A 19,530-nucleotide genomic window follows, 5' to 3' on the forward strand; every position below is an offset into this window, starting at 1 on the left:
ATCAAAGCATTAATGATCGTAAAATCATTCAAGGACTGGTATGTTCCAAGTACTCTGGATGGCAGCTGAAGATTATGTGCTCTGGAACGACACCATGGATGATTGGGAATCAGGAAAAGATAACATTAGTGAATAACAGTGAGTAATGCTTGTAATTTATTGAATGTTTGTTTGCATGTCATGTAGATAATCAAGTTAGGTTCTGTTTTTTAATAATGCCTGTATCACTTAACTATGGGTCATTTAAAAATTATTGTTGTTTTGACGGTTCCTGTATCCATTCATTGTTGTGTAAAATAAATTTCGCCTACTACTGATGTGCCAACAAACTCTTTTTTTTTTTGTGATTTTAAATTCCAAAATTGGAGAGCACTTTACATTCAATGGTGCATTAGATTTGCATATATACGGCATGCAAAATCAGCCAACACATTTATCTTTAGGTCAACATGATGACAGATGCCTCTAAGGAGATAACACACTGAACTGAGTTTGTTTATTAGTTTAACCATGTGTCGATTCCCTTTTAACTTGTTACCCTGGAGTGCACAAGGAATTTTAGATGCTGTGATTCACTAAACTGGAGTATTTTGGGCATTTCTATGATGCTCTCACACTGATCAAACATGTGCTGGATTGTGTAGCTACAATCTTTTGTATATCTTCTATTAACTCAACTTGGACTTTGAGATGTTAATTGACATAAATAAACACTAATGTTTGCATTAAACAGGTAATGGATTTGCATGTGCCCTGAGTAAGGTCACATTAACTCTTTTTATCCAAAACAGCATTTGATCAGTGTTGCTGTTCAGTTTAGTCTTTACTGTCCAAATGGTTTTGGTCAAATACCATTGTCCAGCATCTGATGCACATGTCATGGATATAAGCCCTTTTCAAAGTGGCTTTTTTCTCCTAATATCTAGATGTAATTTTCATAATTATCAGCATGAGCAGATTAACAGTCATCATCATCATCATCATCATCATCATCAATTGTTAGTATACTTTACAGAAGCAGCCTACAGTGACTTCCTTTGGATGTTGATGTAAAAGATGACTAATTTCATGTCCCTGAAAACATATCTTTATGGTGAGATTTATGGAATACCAAATGTGAATGAATGAACAATTCAGTGATCATATTCATTAGCTGTATATCCCTCCCAACAGGTGTTCCACATACTTCACAATAATTAATTCTTAACCTTGACAAACATTCACCTCCGCAGCTTGTTACTGATACTGAAGTTGGACTAGAAATGGAATCAGCTTACCTTGATTTCAAAACCCAACATTTAGGGACTTCTCTGCCAGCTGTTGTCAGTAATTCCATATTATCTACATTAGGTTGGCACTAAATAAAATGTCTATGGTACAAACTTTTTACATTTTCATAGCAACTTTTATTCTCATTTTCCTCCTTAGTCTTGTAATATCTGACTCAAATTTCTGTGATTCGAAGCAGTTTACTATTATTTTAATGATGATGTGTTTTTTTTCATACTGGAATTTCCATTACTGTACTGTTGTTTTAGTTGTAATATGTTCAAATATTGTGTAAATACTTAAGGTCCCCCACCCAAGTGATGGACTGCAACAATCCATATCACACGATTTTGTTGCAATCTGTTGGTTGCTTTGACCCCACCACACACAAGCAGTTTTCGCAGCAATTTCAATCTGTATTATGGATTCTACTGTGTCGAGAAGTTCTGGTGTGGAAAATGAATTCCTATTTTTAATAGCAATTGTAGTTGATCTCCTTATCCCCAAGAACACTCACAAAAATAAATAAATAAAACAGGAATTTTAGTTTATTGAAATTATTTTGAAATGCTTTTCTTGGGAACTATAAGTTACTTTAGAAAATACCTCAACTCAACTGTACGAGGAAGAGTCAAATTATATGAAATGAAAAGGGACTGGAGTATAGCTGTATAATAGATTTACCTGAATATTTAAACTATGAACTTCTCACTATTTCTACTTCAACAGTACATGCTTCAAACTGTTAAACACTGAAAATAAAGGGTATATTTTGTATTATTTCTTCACTTCTCAAGAGTGTTTTGTAGTTACTGAACAACTATAAATTCAACTGTAAAGTTCTTTCTCAACATGGGCAAAGCAAAATGAAACAAAACTAATCAACCAAACTTAATTAGTAGAGAAACTACATGCAGCCAGACATCCATATTGCCATATATTGCTGCTAAACAGCCAGGCAGCCATATTGCATGCACAAATCACATGCGATCCTTCAGATTGCCTGAGATTTCCAAGCAGTAAGCGGCTGATTTCTGCGGTTTGCCACAAATGTGAAATCTATGAAGTGATTGCATGTCCATGCCTTGAATCACTGCCAGACATCGCTCATGTGTGGTGCACTTCAGAGTCAAATGTATAAAATGAACCACTACATACCCATCTCAACATCCTCAGCTCCACCATGATCTTGACGGCATTTTTTCTTGTCTGGAAGTCCCTCCTCCACAAATAATCTCACTGCCTCTCGACTCAGAACATAACCTGCACCACCACTCATGTACCCCTGTTTTACATATGGTTTGAATCGGCAACCAAAGTACAATGGGTCAGTAGGTTTATGAGCAGACAGCATGTAGCGCAAGTTTTCTACTATCACATACCTGAAACAAAAACAACATTAGTATTACTGAATGTTACTCAATCACAAAATAAGATCAGTACAGTTACGGATATTTTTTTTTTACATTTTGAAATTTCTTCTAATGAGCCCTTATACAGTTAATGGATAAATGACAATATTTTGAAGCTTATATATAAACTTTTGTTTGTAAATAAGAATTTGGTATTTCCAAAACAAACGCTAAATTTAACTGTTTTCTTATAACCTTAGCAGACGTCCCACATTTGTCAAGTAATGTGTATCTACTGCTGACAAAGGCCTTAATGGCCGTAAGCTATGATTGTGTGAATCTTTTTATTGTGCCTATCGCGACTCAGCATCTCTGCTATATAATGAGTAGCAACTTTCCTTCTCTCGTATTGTTACATTCCATCCTGGATTTTCCATTGTTTGATTTTCATCTGGAGGAAGGCTGCATGCAATAGCAGTTAAAATGTCAGTAATTTTCATTACATCATGACAATGTCTCAACTCCAGAAGAATTTCATTGGAATAGAAAAGCTTCATTAGGGTTTGATGAATCAGTAACATTTTTCTCAGTAGTGACTCTCAAGGCTGAAAGTTACAGTTACTGCAATAAAATTATGTAAGAGGCTATGTTAAAATTCTTCCACACATATTAGAGAATGACATTAGAGTTTCACAACACTGCTGTTTTGCTACTGACTTTTGCCTTCAGAAATGTAAATACTGTATATATTTACTACCATGGTATCTGTTCTTTCGGACATGTCCGAAAGAACAGATACCATCTTAGTAAATATATATATAGCTAAGGCTCACCGGCCACTTGACCATCTTCTTCTTCTGTGCGAATGCCCAAACAGAACCCGAACTCTTACGGAAATCGGCAGCGCGCCGTGAGTAATGAGTATAATGGGCGGGGGCACTACGAATGTAGTGCGGGACAATACGTTGAGAATGTGGGTTTCGCGGGAGGCATGCCAGAGATAAATCCCTGCAGTCGCGCTACCCTCTGTGTCCTCGGTGGCTCAGATGGATAGAGCGTCTGCCATGTAAGCAGGAGATCCCGGGTTTGAGTCCCGGTCAGGGCACACATTTTCATCTGTCCCTGTTGACATATGTCAATGCCTGTAAGCAGCTAAGGGTGTTCATTTCATTGTAATTTCATGTAAATAGTGTTCTCTCTCTCTCTCTCTCTCTCTCTCTCTCTCTCCCCCCAAGTTGAGTATTTTGTCAGTATCAGCTTCCATAATATTTTCATAGTCAAACAGCAAGGAAGTCAAACTTACGTGTCATCATCAGCTTTCATAAACCAGTCAGCATCATTTAGATGATGATTATACACATAACGAAATGCTTCTTTTGTTTTGGCCCATAAATGATCTCTACCCTCTTTCACTGGGAGCTTAACAGTTGGTAATGATGTATCTGTTAAAAAAAATTAAGTTAACAACACTTAGACAGAAATACACGCTTACATAATGGCATTACTGGTATTTAAGCATGCCACTCATGTTATATTATTTTTTTTCATTTGCATAGTACCTAGTACATGACAAAGGAATTGATGGGTGAAGAAAATATAATGGACAAACAGTAATTTAAACTGAACAGAATACATGGACATATTTAGACTGAACTGCTTTACAAAGGGTATCTAGAAGAACAGCAAACACTACTGAAATTGAATCTTTGACACAATGAGAGAATTGATGCTGTGGCTGATATACTTAATGTAAAAAGCTACGAATTTTACTTCTTAAACTGATAAAGAAAGAGATGGAGGTAATTATATAAAGGGAGGGATGGTTAGTCAAACAATCAGGAATCAGTTGCACAAATAACTCCCCCCCCCCCCCCCCCCCCACACACACACACCTGTGCACCTACACTGTGCTAGTTGGACACAAAACAACACTGAGACTGCAGCTTGACAGGTGGATTAGCGTAGGAGCTGTATTGGTTGAGGTGGGTGAAGGGAGGAGGTGGAAAGCAGGTGGAGCAGTTGGGGACCGGTAGCTTACACCTCAGAGAGAGGCGTGAGGCATGCAGGATGAAAATGAGGGTGAGAGGGGGGGGGGGGTAGTTGCACAGATTGGGCATGCGACGTCCAAGAACTAGAGGTGCTGAGGTGCTGCATATGATGAAGATCACCCCCACAACTTACACAACATCCTGGCCCATCCCTATGCCACTCCCACTCTTAGTCCCTTAGAAAAAGGGCCATATCCCTATGAAGACCCTGGTGCATGATCTGCCCGAGTCACCCACTCAGCACATCCTACTCTAGCCCTGTCACAGGCTTATCCTATTCCATCAGAGGCACAGCCACCAGTGAAAATGCCACGTCATGTGTTCTGCGAAGCCTTTAACATGATCATGACCACTGACCGCTGTCCACTAGAATGAGTGACCACAGCCAAACTGCAGTCAAGAGCAGAGTTGACCAACCAGTGGCTAAACATAACATGCTCAAGTTCAATGGCTGCTTCACAGACTGTGTCACCTGAATCCTTCCCTCCAGCACCAATTTTTCTGAAATATGGAGATGTGAGTTATGATTATAATACATCTTTTGCTCCCATAATCCTCCTGGCTCAGACTCCGTTAAATCACCATCCCCACACCCTCTCTGCAACAGTTTTCCTTCACATCATCATCATCATCATCATCATCATCATCATCATCATGCATTACACCTCACTGGCTCCAGTGCCCTGGTGTCATATCCCTAGCCCATGCAACTGCCACCCGTCTCTCCTGCACTCAGGGCCTGCACACCTGCTGTCTGCCTCCAAGCCACTATCTATTCTTCCCCCCGGATGGTTTTCTTTACTCCCAAAATATCTACACTATGGCAGAACATTCCTTATTAATTCAAGAATATAAGAACACAAATCAATCAATGAACTGCACTTGATAAGATTTATATTCTGAATGAGTCAATGTCATATAATCACAGATAAATAACTGGGAATGGGACTCAGAAATCCAAGGACAATCTGCAGAAATGGAACACTGCAGAAGGGAGAGATGTCTATTGGATGTGTAATGAACCTCAGAGAACAAGATATGTTGTGGACTGACAACTGAAAACAGATAACGTGGCCAAATTTAGTAATCAATCCTGTTGCTGGATTTTTTTTTTTTTTTTTTCCTCTCTGCAGTTTATTTCTTCGCACAAGGACATGGATGATAGGACATGGATAATTTTTTTCACAGTATTATATCTACAATCTCTTCAGTATTTTGCTCAATGGATTGTCCCTCAATTTGGAGAGACGATCTCCCACTCAATACTCGGCTGTGAGCATTCATTTGATGCTGTATGTGTGTACAAGTTTTGTTACAGAAACATATAATGATATAATGAAGGAGGAACATTTATACGCAAGTTGTGTGTGGGAAGGGGGGGGGGGGGGGGGTGCTCTTAGCCCTCTAAGTCCCAGCACTAGTATTTCAGATAGCCAACACTTACCATTGGTGCTGCTCATGAAAAGCAGTTTATTACACCGATGTCCCCAAGTTGCTTTGACATGACGTGCCTTCAGATTATGATTCTTTGGTGAAGTCATCACCCAGCAGAGCACTCTGACTTTCTGCGCCAATTTACGGGCTACTTTGTCCTCATCTGTTAAAAGGGAAGAATGAATTGCTTAATTAGTACATATGTGAAAGAGAGCTGGTAAGCAATAAAACAATATTCATAGTAATTTTCAGGAGCCAACATTCAAAAAATGGATTTTACTATGTACAACAACAGAAGGTATAAATGGCTTATTAGACATTTTCACAGTGAAAATGATGATTTCTCTTTGTGAACCATGGAATGAACATTGTGTATATAAATTTGAAACAGTTATGGTGAAAGACTCACCAGTCCAATTTTACACTAATTGAGGTTTCAATACTTTTGCATTTTCCATCTGTAGCCACATGTATCTGTGATGAAACATCTAGAGTTTCTATTTTTAAAGCCAAGAAACTCATTGTCAAAATATTTGGTTGATATGGCAGTGTTATGAGTCCAAATGAAACAATGGGAAGTCTAAGTTGTAATATCAACTATTTAATGGAAAGGAAAGACTGCTACTAACCATAAAGGTGGCACACTGAGTTGCAGACAGGCACAACGAAATGAGTCTTACACATTGAGTGTTTGGCCAAAGCCTTCTTCACACACACACACACACACACACACACACACACACACACACCAAAAAAAGTTTTGCATCACCCTGGTTCCCAAAACTAGTGAAAATAAACATTGACTGTGGATATTGTATCACAGACACAATCCCTTTGACTGTTCAGAGATGTCACTAAACCCATCCAAATATGCAAAAAAAAAAACATGCTTGAACAGTGTCTATTAGACGGTCGGGGTCCGACAGCCGATCAGTTCCACCAGGAAGGAGGTACACGGCTCGTGTTGTCTGTAGTTCAACATGCCCAGACAGTCAATACCGTGGTTTGATCACCACCTCATTGTTACTTTGTGTCAGGAAGGGCTCTCAACAAGGGAAGTGTCCAGGCATCTCGGAGTGAATGAAAGCGATGTTGTTCAGACATGGAGGAGATACAGGAATTGTTGATGACATGCCTCGCTCAGGCCACCCAAGGGCTACTACTGCAGTGGATGATCGCAACCTATGGATTATGGCTTGGAGGAACCCTGACAGCAACACCACCATGTTGAATAATGCATTTCATGCAGCCACAGTACATCATGTTATGACACAAACTGTGTGCAACAGGCTTTATGATGTGCAACTTCACTCCTGACGTTCATGTCGAGATCAATCTTTGCAACCATGACACCATGCAGAGTAGTACAGATGGGTCCAACAACATGCCAAATGGACCGCTCAGGATTGGCATCAAATTCTCTTCTCCAATGAGTGTCACATATGCCTTCAACCAGACAATTGTCGGAGACGTGTTTGGAGGCAGCCCAGTCAGGCTGAATGCGTCAGACACACTGTCTAGCGTTTGCAGCAAGGTGGAAGTTCCCTGCTGTTTTGGGATGGCATTATGTGGGGCCGACATCTGCCCTGGTGGTCATGGAAGGGGCCGTAACGGCTGTACGATACGTGAATGCCATCCTCCGACCGATAGCGCAACCATATTGGCAGCATATTGACGAGGTATTTGTCTTCATGGACAATAATTCGCATTCCCACTGTGCAAATTTTGTGAATAACTTCTTTCAGGATAATGACATTGCTTGACTAGAGTGACCAGCATGTTCTCCAGACATGAACCCTATCGAAAATGCCTGGGATAGATTGAAAAGGGCTGTTTATGGACGATGTGACCCACCAACCACTCTGAGGGATCTATGCCGAATCGGCGTTGCGGAGTGGGACAATCTGGACCAACAGTGCCTTGATGAACTTGTGGATAGTATGCCACGACGAATACAGGCATGCATCAATGCGAGAGGGCATGCTACTGGGTATTAGAGTTATCGCTTGATTCCAATGGCTGCTTCACAACCTAGACCATATGGATCCTCCCCTCCACCACCAGCTTTCCTGAAGTGCACATATGGGTGTTACCAAACGTTCTCCTCTTCCAAAATCATCCCAGCCTCAACCTACGGTAACCTATTGCCCGCATATTCTCTGCTCCACCCAACAGTTTCTGCATCCCTTTCCTACAACCTCTTCCCAATTCACGTCCCCTCATCCTCATTGTTCATCACTCCCGACCAGCACATCCACCAGTCTTTTCACTTTCTCTGCTCCTCTTCTTTTCTGCTCCTCGTCATTCTGTATCTGATGCAACATTTCCGCACAGAACTCCCCAGAAGCAACCTTATCTGCATCACTAACGCGACATGCCATTGTTAATCTGTATGGTTTCAAGTGTGAATGTCTCCGCGTTTCTCGCCAAACAGTTTTTTGTGGAAGGCCAGTCTAGTAAGATGCATGTTGTGTTGATTTTTGTGGACTGTGGGCAAAGTTCTCCCTGTCCTGTCCAACATAATCAACAACAACGTGGGTGAAATGGTTATTTACAGTGTCACAGTGAACAGCCCATCTCAATAAAGTTCTTCTGCCAAGAATAGATGGTAAGTCTGCTAGAAGATTCTCCAGCACACTCAGTGGGAAATTTACACTGAACAACTGTTGCAGAGTTCATTTCATGAAACTAAAACACACAGCAAGCATACTCCATACCAGTGAAATTAGCCGTTTCAACTGTGCACTACATCGGCACTACTGGTGGTGGAATGGGATACTAATGCACTATGTAAATCAAACTTAAGGTTGTTTGCTACAAAACTACACATCTACCAATTCTGTAAGTTATCTCAAATTTGTATATCATTCCAAAGCTGTGAAGTCCTTTTTGACTCACCATGACCCTGTATAATAATACATTGAGCTTATGAACAAAACACAGTGCCCAGTTCTTGAGGAAAAGATAACCACAAGTCTGACCCATCTACAAAGAGGGTAGTTGAAGTGATTCACAAAACTACTGTCCCATATTCTTGACATCGATTTGTTGTAGAATCTTATATTCTGAGCTCAAAGGGTATGTTGAACAGAATTACCTACTCAATGCTAACCAGCATGAATTCCAAAAACAATTATCAGGTAAAACTCAAATAGCACTTTCTCACTTGATGTACTGAAAGCTTTGGATCAAGGCAGTCAGGTAGATGCAGCATTTCTTGATTTCTGAAAAACATTTAACTAAGTACCACACCTAGGATTATTGTCAACCGAGATTTAAGGTTGGAGTGACGACTTTTGGGTAGAGAGGACACAGCATATTATCTTGGCTGCAGAGTTCCATATGTGACTGGAATGGGAAGAAACTCTAATAAGTGGTACAATGGGGTGTACCCTCTGCCATGCACCTCACAGTGGTTTGCAGAGTATGGATTTTGATGTAGAAGTAGATGTAGATGTTTCCTCTGTTTGTTCTAAATGCCAATCTCTTTTATTGTAGCTGTAAACATTGCTGTTTTGATGCCATTGATGAGATTGACAGAGTCCAGATCCTGGTAATATCTAAGGAATTTGGGATCAAAGATGAATATCCACAGGGATTTTGGAAGTTATGGCAATTACTCGCAGAAGTCCATGGGAAGATATTTCTGAGAAGCAGCAAGAAGGATTTCAAATATCATGCTCAGTTTCAGGGAAAGACAATTTTGTTATGTAAAAAGTATTTATTAGTATTCTTGGGCTGAGGAGTGGCAGAAGGATTTGAAGATTAGGAGACATGTTGGTTTATGAAATACTCCAATAGAAAAAACATGTAAGAGCATGGGAAGCAGAATCAGAACTATAAAAGGAAATATGATTGATAAAATAAAAGAACAACTGAATCGTTTGAAGTAAAAGTTACTCACTATGCAAATAGAGACATTACATATTTGAAGGCAGGTTGGAATGTAAAGATCATGCATTCTCAATGTTCAGAGAAGTACCCAGATGTATATGTAAATTATGGGTTGTATTGAAAAAATTTCCTTGAGAATTCTAACTACAGTTTCGGTTCACCTCAAAAAGATGTTTGTGGTTACTGTAAGGAACTCAAAACAAAACTGAAAACCAGTTTTGTTTGTGATTCAGCTAAAAGAACGATCATTGCTGAGCGAAAGCTTTATATTCACAGTACCAAAAAGTTATCTACAAAGATAGAGGCTGTACAGGCAAAGAGCATCCAAAATGTTGATTTGAAAGGCATATGCAAGGATTTTATGTAGACTGTACCACTTACCTGCATTCCAGTTCACAAAGCACTTTACCTGCGGCAACTCTTGTTCTTTATTTTTTGTATTTACGACTTTAACATTGGCACCATACCAATAAAGTGGACCAATTCCTAACAGCTTTAGAAGGACTTGGGATCTTTGAAAAAATATTTCAATACCTTCCTATCAAGGGGCACTCTTTCCTGTCATGTGATAGGATGTTTGGAGGAATAAAAAGAAAGTTATGACAAACTGGCAGAGTTTACATGGTCAAAGAATATAGTGAACTTATTTCTGACTCTTCCAATAAAAAGAACACATTCATTGTTAGATAATTTAAGGATCATAACGTTATTAAAAATTATTAAAAATTTTAACGACTGGTGGCCACATCCTTTTTAAACGCTATAACCAGACTATAGAAACAATGGGAAAATATAGGTCACAGAAAGTCAACTTCAATGCATACCATTACAGACAGTATGTTTGAGTATGGCAGTCACAACCCAGGGGTAATAGTAACCAGACCATTCACTGATTGATTGACTTGAACCTTGTCCACATTTTTAAAATCCCTAACGAAACCTCAGCCTCCGACAACTTCAGCACATGTTGAGAAATGTCCTATAAATGAGCTTAAGTTACACAATGTAAAAGAAATAGAATATTACATCCCCAAGGAGCACAAAAATTTTCATGTTGCTTTATTCATCCGGCCTACAACAGTTGAAGATGATGAAAATATATGAAGCTTGCAGATATAGCAATATTTGTGCTGTAATATAGTTTGTAATTTCTGTTTCTTAATACATTATCTCAATATGTTGTCACTGTCCTATTATTTATTTTAATTTGGTTCAAAATTGTCACGGGTTCGAGATAATATAAAACAGACTGTAAGGATATGAAAATAAATACTGAAGATTTAAGGGTGTACATTTAATGTCCACACTAGTGGCATAATATTCTAGTACTTCACATGTGGTCTCAGCTCTCTGAGACTGCAGACGTGCGTGCAAGTTGCACTTTGTGTGTGTGTGTGTGTGTGTGTGTCCTGCTGACAAAGGCCTTAATGGCCGAAAGGTTTAATTGTGTGAATCTTTTTGTTGTGCCTATTGCGACTCAGCATCTCCGCTATATGGTGAGTAGCAAATTTCCTTCTCTGGTATTGTTACTTCACATATTTTGTAATTTAAGTATTAAACATCTTTCTCTGAATTTCTTATACTCTAGTTTTATGGACTTACGACCACTTCATAACAACTGATTCTTATAGTGTTGTCTTATGATAGTGACAGAAATGCACATGTCAAGAGAGTGAGTTACATAAGAGATTATAATCAATTATAAGTATACATTAGAAAATGGTGATTCTATCCATATGAACTGTCTGTTGAGATCCCATCTGAAATGTTCTGAGGCATGGAGTTCTGAGCCTGTGTTGTAGATTACACTGTTTGTAAAATAATAGTAAAGACTTTTTACTTACACTCTGCTTGCAGTAGTATTGCCAAATTTTACAGACTATAAGACGTTATGAACTATAAGATACACCTTAATTTTTAACCTTTTTTTTTTTTTTAAAAAAAAAAATAACATTTCTACCATTTTTATTATTAAACTGCAAAGCCAGAAAAAAAATTCTTAGTTTATAAAAACTGAAGTGACCTTTAAAATCCCCTCTTCTTCTTCAACCTCTTCATCATCATCATTATCCTCTTCGTATATAAGATGGTCCTCACTGCCATTGAGAACATTACTCATCCTGCACTCTAAACCATGACTCTTTTATCCATGGACACGCTTGATTGTAGGCCGCTTTCAGACTTCCCTCAGCATGAATTCGCGTTGGGTTGCATCCATTAACCATTGGTTCCATTCCTCTCTCATGTACAGTCTAAATGGTTTATTTACTGAGACATCAAGAGGTTGCAATTGTGAAGTAAGTCCTCCCAGAGTAACAGCAAGATCTGTATTTTCCTGTCTCTTGCTAAAGGAAATGGAAATACTTGAACGCTCAGTTGCAACTCATGAGCTAGCACTTCCTTGATGGATTTAAACCACTGCTCACAATCACATAATATGTGTTTACCAATGACCACTAATATCAGTGAATGTGCCATTTTCCGCAAAATATTTTTCCCTACTGTTAAGCTACTGACGTTTCATATCATTAGGTTTCATTTTTCGAGGCCTTATCAACACATGTTTCTACAGTTGTTATTCCAAAAATGGCATCGGTACAGTTAAGCAGAAGGTTCTCATTTTTGTTGTTGTGATGTAACTTTATCCACTGTATTCTGTCCCCCATCCTTTTTGGTAATAGAAGTAATTTTTTGTAATGGTTATTCTTGTACCGAGTGCCACGCGTTTTGAAACCGCACCAGATGGCATGGACCTCAATTACCACTAGAGGTCTCTCCAGCCGTTATGCCATAAGCTGTGACTGCACGCGTGCCCCTGGCCCACATGTAATGTGAGGGCGCCACGGTGGAGTATGTGGTCCCAGCAGCCAATAACAATGTACTCTATCAGGTATTTAAGCGCCTGCCTCTCACTCAGCAGGCACAGCCATAGGTGGAAGCATAAGCGACGAAAACACTACTAGCTAGGGCCTAACCACCTATGGCATGCTAACATACACCAACAAGCGACAAAAGTTGGCAAGCACCTGCATATCAGCAATATTGACTGGAAATTACCAGCTGCTATTAGAGCCGACCAACAAGCCACAGCAGGGAAACCGACAAGCTCGTCCACTGGCGCACAAACAAATTGCCAACATCACCCTACACTGTGCATCCAATATATGACCTACCAGACACAAAAACGATGATAAATCTAACTGTTGCAGATTGCTGACACTGATCAAAAGTTCAACACCAGTACCCAGCAGCAGCCGCTGAGCAACACCACCACACAATGTCAAAGGTATCAACATGCATGATACCCACTACTAACAAAGCCTACCCTTGCATGACCTATTACAGGCAGCAAGACACCCACTACTGCTCTTACCAACCGACCTAACTATCACAGAGGTTCTTTTCCCTTGGCTCTTGCCTTGGTATTTGGTTTCCACTGCCCTTCAAACTGCTACCCTTCATTCGACTTTGACCCAATCTATCTCCAGATGAGCCCGTATTTATGGTTAAACTTAACCAGATGTACGCAAACATCGCAGTACCCACATCTTGCGACACCTCACTCTAGTGAAAACTAACCCTTACGCAGAGATGGCAGTAGACCTTTTGAGTTGGCATTCATGCCGGTGTGGGCATGGAGGGGCTCCACCTCTATTAAAAAACTCAGCAGGCAGTCTGATATTCGCGTTAGTCTATCAACATCTCGCCTACAGACAGCGTGTTTACTTGGTTTCCTGTACAAGTGAACGTTGTGGATTCATGAGGCTTCGCTTGTGACCTCATTACTATTTGCGTGTTGTTGTTTGTTAGGTCTTGCTCGGTTGTCCATCGCTGATCGTGTCCGTCTTTCCCTGTTTGTTCGCATGCTGCTCCCATTTGGTCCCACCACGCATTCATTCTCAGCAACCCCGCGACCGTTCCAGTCATGGTTACAACAGTTATCTTTGCACACTATGTGCAGTATAACTTTAATTTACTACATAAATGTTTCACAGATAATTTTATATTTAATGTATACCTCTCAAATTATTGCATTTATTACTGGCCTTCTATAAGAGATTTTCACATTGATTCAATGTAAAATTATGCTACTTAACACCTGGAAGACGCAGTGTTTACGCGCATATACCAGGGTTGACTGAAAAGTAATGCCTCCACTTCCGTAACTCAGTTGGCAGCACTGGTATGTGGCAGGTACTGGATTGTTCCGTATCCTCTTCTCTACAGCTCCAGTTGCAGGGAAGCCTTAGTATTGACCAGTTGTGTTGTTACAGTATAAAGTATGGAACCACGTGCAGACAGTCGGTCAATGCAATTTAAGCAATGTGCAGTCATTGATTTCTTGACAGCAGAAGGTGTCACCACATAGGAGATTCATCAGAGAACGAAAGCAGTTTATGTTGATTGTGTTGATGTGAGTACGGTGCGTTGTTGAGTGAGTAAGTTTAAAGATGTTGAGGTAGGCACATCTGACTTGTGTGACAAACAGAGAGTTGGATGTCCTGTGACAGCAACCACAGAGTTTCACAAGCAAAATGTTGACAGATTGATTCAGGATGATCATCGTATCACTCAGAGAGAAATTGCAAGCACAACTGGCATTTCACAAAAACGTGTGTGTCATATTATTGCTTTGCTTGGCTATCGGAAGATCTGTGCACATTGGGTACCCCGGATGCTGACTCCCGAAATGAAAGCGCACAGACTTGCAATTTGCCAGGAACTCCTCTCACATTACGAGAATGAAGGTGATGCCTTTCTCCATTCAATTTGACAGGAGACGAAATGTTGGTACACCATTATGACACAGAGACGAAACGTCAGTCTACGGAATATCAACACAAAGACTCGTCCCAGAAAAAAAAATTCAAGCTGCAGGGCTCAGCTGAAAAAATCATGGGCAGTGTTCTGGGATGCAGATGGTGTTATCCATATTGATTTCCTTGATTGTGGAACAACTATAAATTCAGAGCATTACATCACAATGCTGCAAACACTGAAAAGATGGCTAACAAGGGCCCGAAAGGAAAAGGGAAATGCTTTCCTGCAGCATGACAATGCCAAACCACACACTTCATGTGCCACCACAGCAGAACTTCAGAGACTGAATCTCACCACCATACAGCATCCTCCATACAGTTCAGATTTAGCACCGTCTGTCTTCCATGTGTTCCCAATAATGAAAGACGATCTGCGGGGACATCATTATGCTTCTGATTAAGACTTTGAGAGAACTGTGAGACTGTGGTTGCAGAAACAGCGTGTTGACTTCTTCCGTGATGGCTTCAGAAAACTTGTTCATCATTGGCAGAAACGTATCCAACTGCTGGTGGTTACGTGGAAAAGTGAATTTTTGGTAATTAAAGACCACATTCTAAGGATTATTTCTGCATTTGATTCATTGTAATATTCCCATCCAACATCAATTAATGAAGGTGGAGGCATTACTTTTCATTCAACCCTCGTATTGGCACCCGCTGCTTTCCTGTTTTCCTTATCGCTTAAGCTTCCATAGTGATAAGTGAACGTCCCCCGCCCCCCTCTTTTTTTTTTAGTGAGACTGTTTTACCCTATATTTGCTCTGCTTTCTCCATACATTTGTAACACTGATTTGTTGTAAATAGAACTCTATCTTCTGCATGCTGAATTTATTACTCTGTCAGCAAATGTATTAGTAATTTTATACGTAAAGTATACCAGTAAATCTATTCCATTTTTAGTAGCCTTGTGGAGGAAACTTCATGCTTACTTTAATGTAAAATGCTGTTATTTAACAAAACCAAGGATCAGTTCTTACATGCATGTATTTAGCGCCCTCTGCAGCCCAATTTTTCTTGGTCACTTGAGCCTGTATATCTGTAGCAGTTGGCCTCTGTTTCTGGCATGAAGCAAACTTAACTTGTGCAAATATTTTATCCTGTGACTCCTGTTATAATTTTATGTTGACAAGAGCCTCTACCTGTGGTCATTTACCAGTGAGCTTTCATTCTGAAGTATGCTTAATGTAATCTGGCTGCTATCTAAAACCATGGCTCAGGATAATTCTTGTTTTCATCAGTGTTATGTATGACAAGAGCTGCTCGTCTTCAGCTAATCTAATGTACTATCATGTGTTGTAACAAGTGAGTACCCTTAGCTTAAAAATATTTTACTTATTTCATAAAAATAATTTTTGTAACTGTTTATATACATTTTTAGAGCCCACTGCTCCTGAAGAAGATATAGTTAGAAGTATCAAAACCTACGCCGAGGACTAATAAACCTTTGTTTTGTAACTGGTTGGCTGATTTTTTTTCCAACCGCTTCAGATTTACACACTTACTAATTCATAGCCATTTTTAAGATTTTGACAGTTGTAACCATGCAATAAGATTCCATAAACATAAATCACTATTAAAATGCTGTAAGAGATCAGTAAATGAAAGACACAATTTTGACACATAACAGCTTAGAAATGGTAGCGCAATAGGCTGGTCAACGTAAAACAAGTCACATCAATATATGGATGATGTTTTACAAAAAGCTCTGTTTTATTCTAATGTGATCCATGTATAGGACTTTTATAATGTCATCACTGAAACCCATTTTGGTATTGCACTCTCCAACTAAAGACAATGCTCTAGAAAACTCAGAAGACATGCTGTGCAAGATACATTAATTTTTTTTCAAAAAACGAAACACAGTTTCATCTGCACTACAAACTGCAAAAAGCAAATTAAAAATAAATCTATAATGGTTTGAATTCAACCCACAGAAAAATCCCACAGTTGTTAGAGACACTGTTACATTGAGTCTCTAGTCTACAGAGAAGAAAAACTGTAACTGCTTTGTCAGGTGAACTTCCACTCAAAACTCATAAAATTATATACTTTCTATAAAGGCAGTTACGATTCAAATACACGATCAAAACTTTTGACATACTTCAAGAGCCAAAACTGTGTGCAGACATGCTGTCAATTGATAGACTGACCTTTGTGAAACTCTTCTTCGTGGCTGTGGACACCAAATGAGCCAATGTCCGGTCCTTGGATATTGTCCAAATCACTGTGATGATGTGGGTCATGAGAGTACATTGGCCTGCTAAAAAAATAACATCTATCATTACCCTGATATAATATTTTTCATTTTTTGTAAAAGCATTCTGATTTGGAATTATATTAATCTGGCTAGCTGTAAGATGTTTCTTCTGCACAAGCAGAAAAAAAAACACACAATCAAACAACATGTCACACAGCAGAGTAGTATGGTGCAGCCAGAAAAATTCAAAATTCGTCCCTGACAATGCCAGAGGCAAAGCAGAATGGGTCAACAGCCAGTTCAAATACCAATGAGAAAGGACTGCTGACGGAGAAGCAGTGAACATCGAAGCTATTGCATCATCCTGAACGAGCTGAGCTCCAGGTCCAGCAATGTAGCAAAATGACATCATGGCAGCAGAACAACATCAATACAATGGTGCATGTGCAAAGTGCCAAAATATAGCTCAAGTCAGATGCAAGAGTAACTATTCAGTTTATTGACATGGCAGAAAGAGCATGTTGCCCAATTGAAATCTTAAAGTGACCAAGAGAACTGACCAAACACAAAAACTAGGATGAAGGATGTCTCACTGACACATCACCATGCCGGAGCACACAAGCCAACCCTGCATAAATACTACTTCTGTTTTGAAGGAGCACTGTTCATTCAGTCTGCAGCTACCCTGTCAAGGGAGGAGGCCTAAGTCAATTGATCTTCTGCTAGTTGCCTTCAGCCTTCCATGGAGCAGGAAGTCCTGTCTGGAGGAACTTGGTCACTGTGAGCTGTAGTGCCACCTACCAAGTTAAGACTCATGGAAGCTGTGGCCATCACCACCCGCAGGCCTTCTGAAGGCCTAACTAGCAGGATCTGGTAGTAGATTGTCATCCATCGTCATGAGGGTGTGCAATTGCTGCCACCCACCACCATTCCTGTGGCATAATCTGATAGTACCAGTCTCTCTCTCCTGATTAGTGGCCATGGCACTTCTCTGCACAGCTCCACATGGTACTAGCAGAACCAACAGACATCTATGACAGGGTCATGGGACAGCCTTGTTTGGTGTGGACATGTCTGCCCACTAACACAGGTGATGTCACCAGCCTCATGTAACTGAGTCAGCATGCTGCCCAACTGTGCACCAAGTGCTGACCCACACATTTCACAGTGGAACGTTGCCACCTCTCCCACTTGTGCTATCAATGTACCAACTGTTGTACTCTGTGGACAATAAATTTTAAATATTGTCATATTGTTCTACAGGTACCTTTGGGCATCAGACAGACATCTACCCCCAAGTTGTCACAACAATGTCTCATGAGTTGTCAACCACTGGCATTGTCCTGACCTAGAACCACCACCCACTGCAGCTTCTTACCACCAGGACATGCCAGTAACCCAACCCTTCACCCAGGCAGCATTTGTGCAACAGATTCATTTTCCTTGCATAATAGATAACATGATATTTCACAAATTCAGGAAAATTCCCCCATGAACCATGGACTTTGCTGAGGTGGGGTGGCTTTTGTGTTTGAAAAATACAAATATATGTGCCGTAGGTGCAATCACAACAGAGGGGTGTCTGTAGAGAGGCCAGACTAACCCATGGTTTCTTAAGAGGGGCAGTAGTCTTTCAAGCAGTTGCAGGGGCAACAGTCTGGATGGTGTCCTTGTAAAATTAGCCAACGTGGTATGCTGTGCTGGTACTGTGAACAGCTGAAAGCAAGTTGGAACCACAGCCATTATTTTCTTTTTCCCATTGGCATGCAGCTCTCTGTACAGCTTAATGATAACAATGTCCTCCTGAGTAAAATATTACAGAGTTAAACTAGTCCTCTGTTTGGACCTCCAGGTGTGGACCACTCAGAAGGATATCTTCAACTGACAAAAGAAAGACTGATGACAATATACAAGTCAAAGCATGATAACCTAGATCCCTTAATCGGGTAGGTAAGTCACAGAAATTAAAAAGAGAAATGGGTAAACTGAAGATAGATACAAAGAATTAGTGAAGTTTAGTTTCAGGAAGAACAAGTCTTCTGGTCAGGTCAGTACAGGGTTATCAATACAAAATGCAAGAGTGGTATTAATATTGAATAAGACAATAGGAATGCAGGTAAGTTACTATGAACAGTATAGTGAAAACATTATTGTGGTCTAGACAGACACGAAGCCAACATCAACCATGGTAATACAAGTTAATATGCCTACTAGCTCTGCAGCTGAAGAAGAGACTTAAAAGACTGTATGGAGGGATGAAAGCAATTATTAAGGCAGTTAAAGGAGAGGAAAACTTAATTGTAATAAGGGACTGGAACTCAAGATTGGAAAACTGAAGACAAGGAAAAATATCAGGAGAAAATATGGGGAAAGGGGCTAAAACAGGAAACCGCAAGGTAGAATTTTCTGCAGAGCATAATTTAATCACTGCTAACACTTGGTTTCAGAATCATGACAGAAAGCTGTATACATGGCAAAGGCCTGGATATAGTGGGAGGTTTTATATTGATTTTATA

General features: G+C 39.9%; 1 protein-coding gene across 4 annotated transcripts in view; it reads right to left on the reverse strand.

Annotated features, from left to right (window-relative positions):
* The window catches only part of LOC126475507 (glycoprotein-N-acetylgalactosamine 3-beta-galactosyltransferase 1-like), a 363,292-nt gene that overhangs the window by 17,623 nt on the left and 326,139 nt on the right, over nucleotides 1-19,530 (reverse strand). For 3 of the 4 annotated variants that reach the window (XM_050103417.1, XM_050103416.1, XM_050103418.1), the window contains exons 4-7: nucleotides 16,968-17,077; nucleotides 6,114-6,266; nucleotides 3,925-4,063; nucleotides 2,428-2,651 (exon numbers count right to left, since the gene is read on the reverse strand). In XM_050103417.1, coding sequence (XP_049959374.1) covers nucleotides 2,428-2,651; nucleotides 3,925-4,063; nucleotides 6,114-6,266; nucleotides 16,968-17,077 — 626 coding nt within the window. The remainder of the gene's footprint in view (nucleotides 1-2,427; nucleotides 2,652-3,924; nucleotides 4,064-6,113; nucleotides 6,267-16,967; nucleotides 17,078-19,530) is intronic. The other variant, XM_050103419.1, reaches the window with a different exon arrangement.

This window comes from Schistocerca serialis, chromosome 4 (assembly GCF_023864345.2).
Source record: "Schistocerca serialis cubense isolate TAMUIC-IGC-003099 chromosome 4, iqSchSeri2.2, whole genome shotgun sequence".
Taxonomy (NCBI): domain Eukaryota; kingdom Metazoa; phylum Arthropoda; class Insecta; order Orthoptera; family Acrididae; genus Schistocerca; species Schistocerca serialis.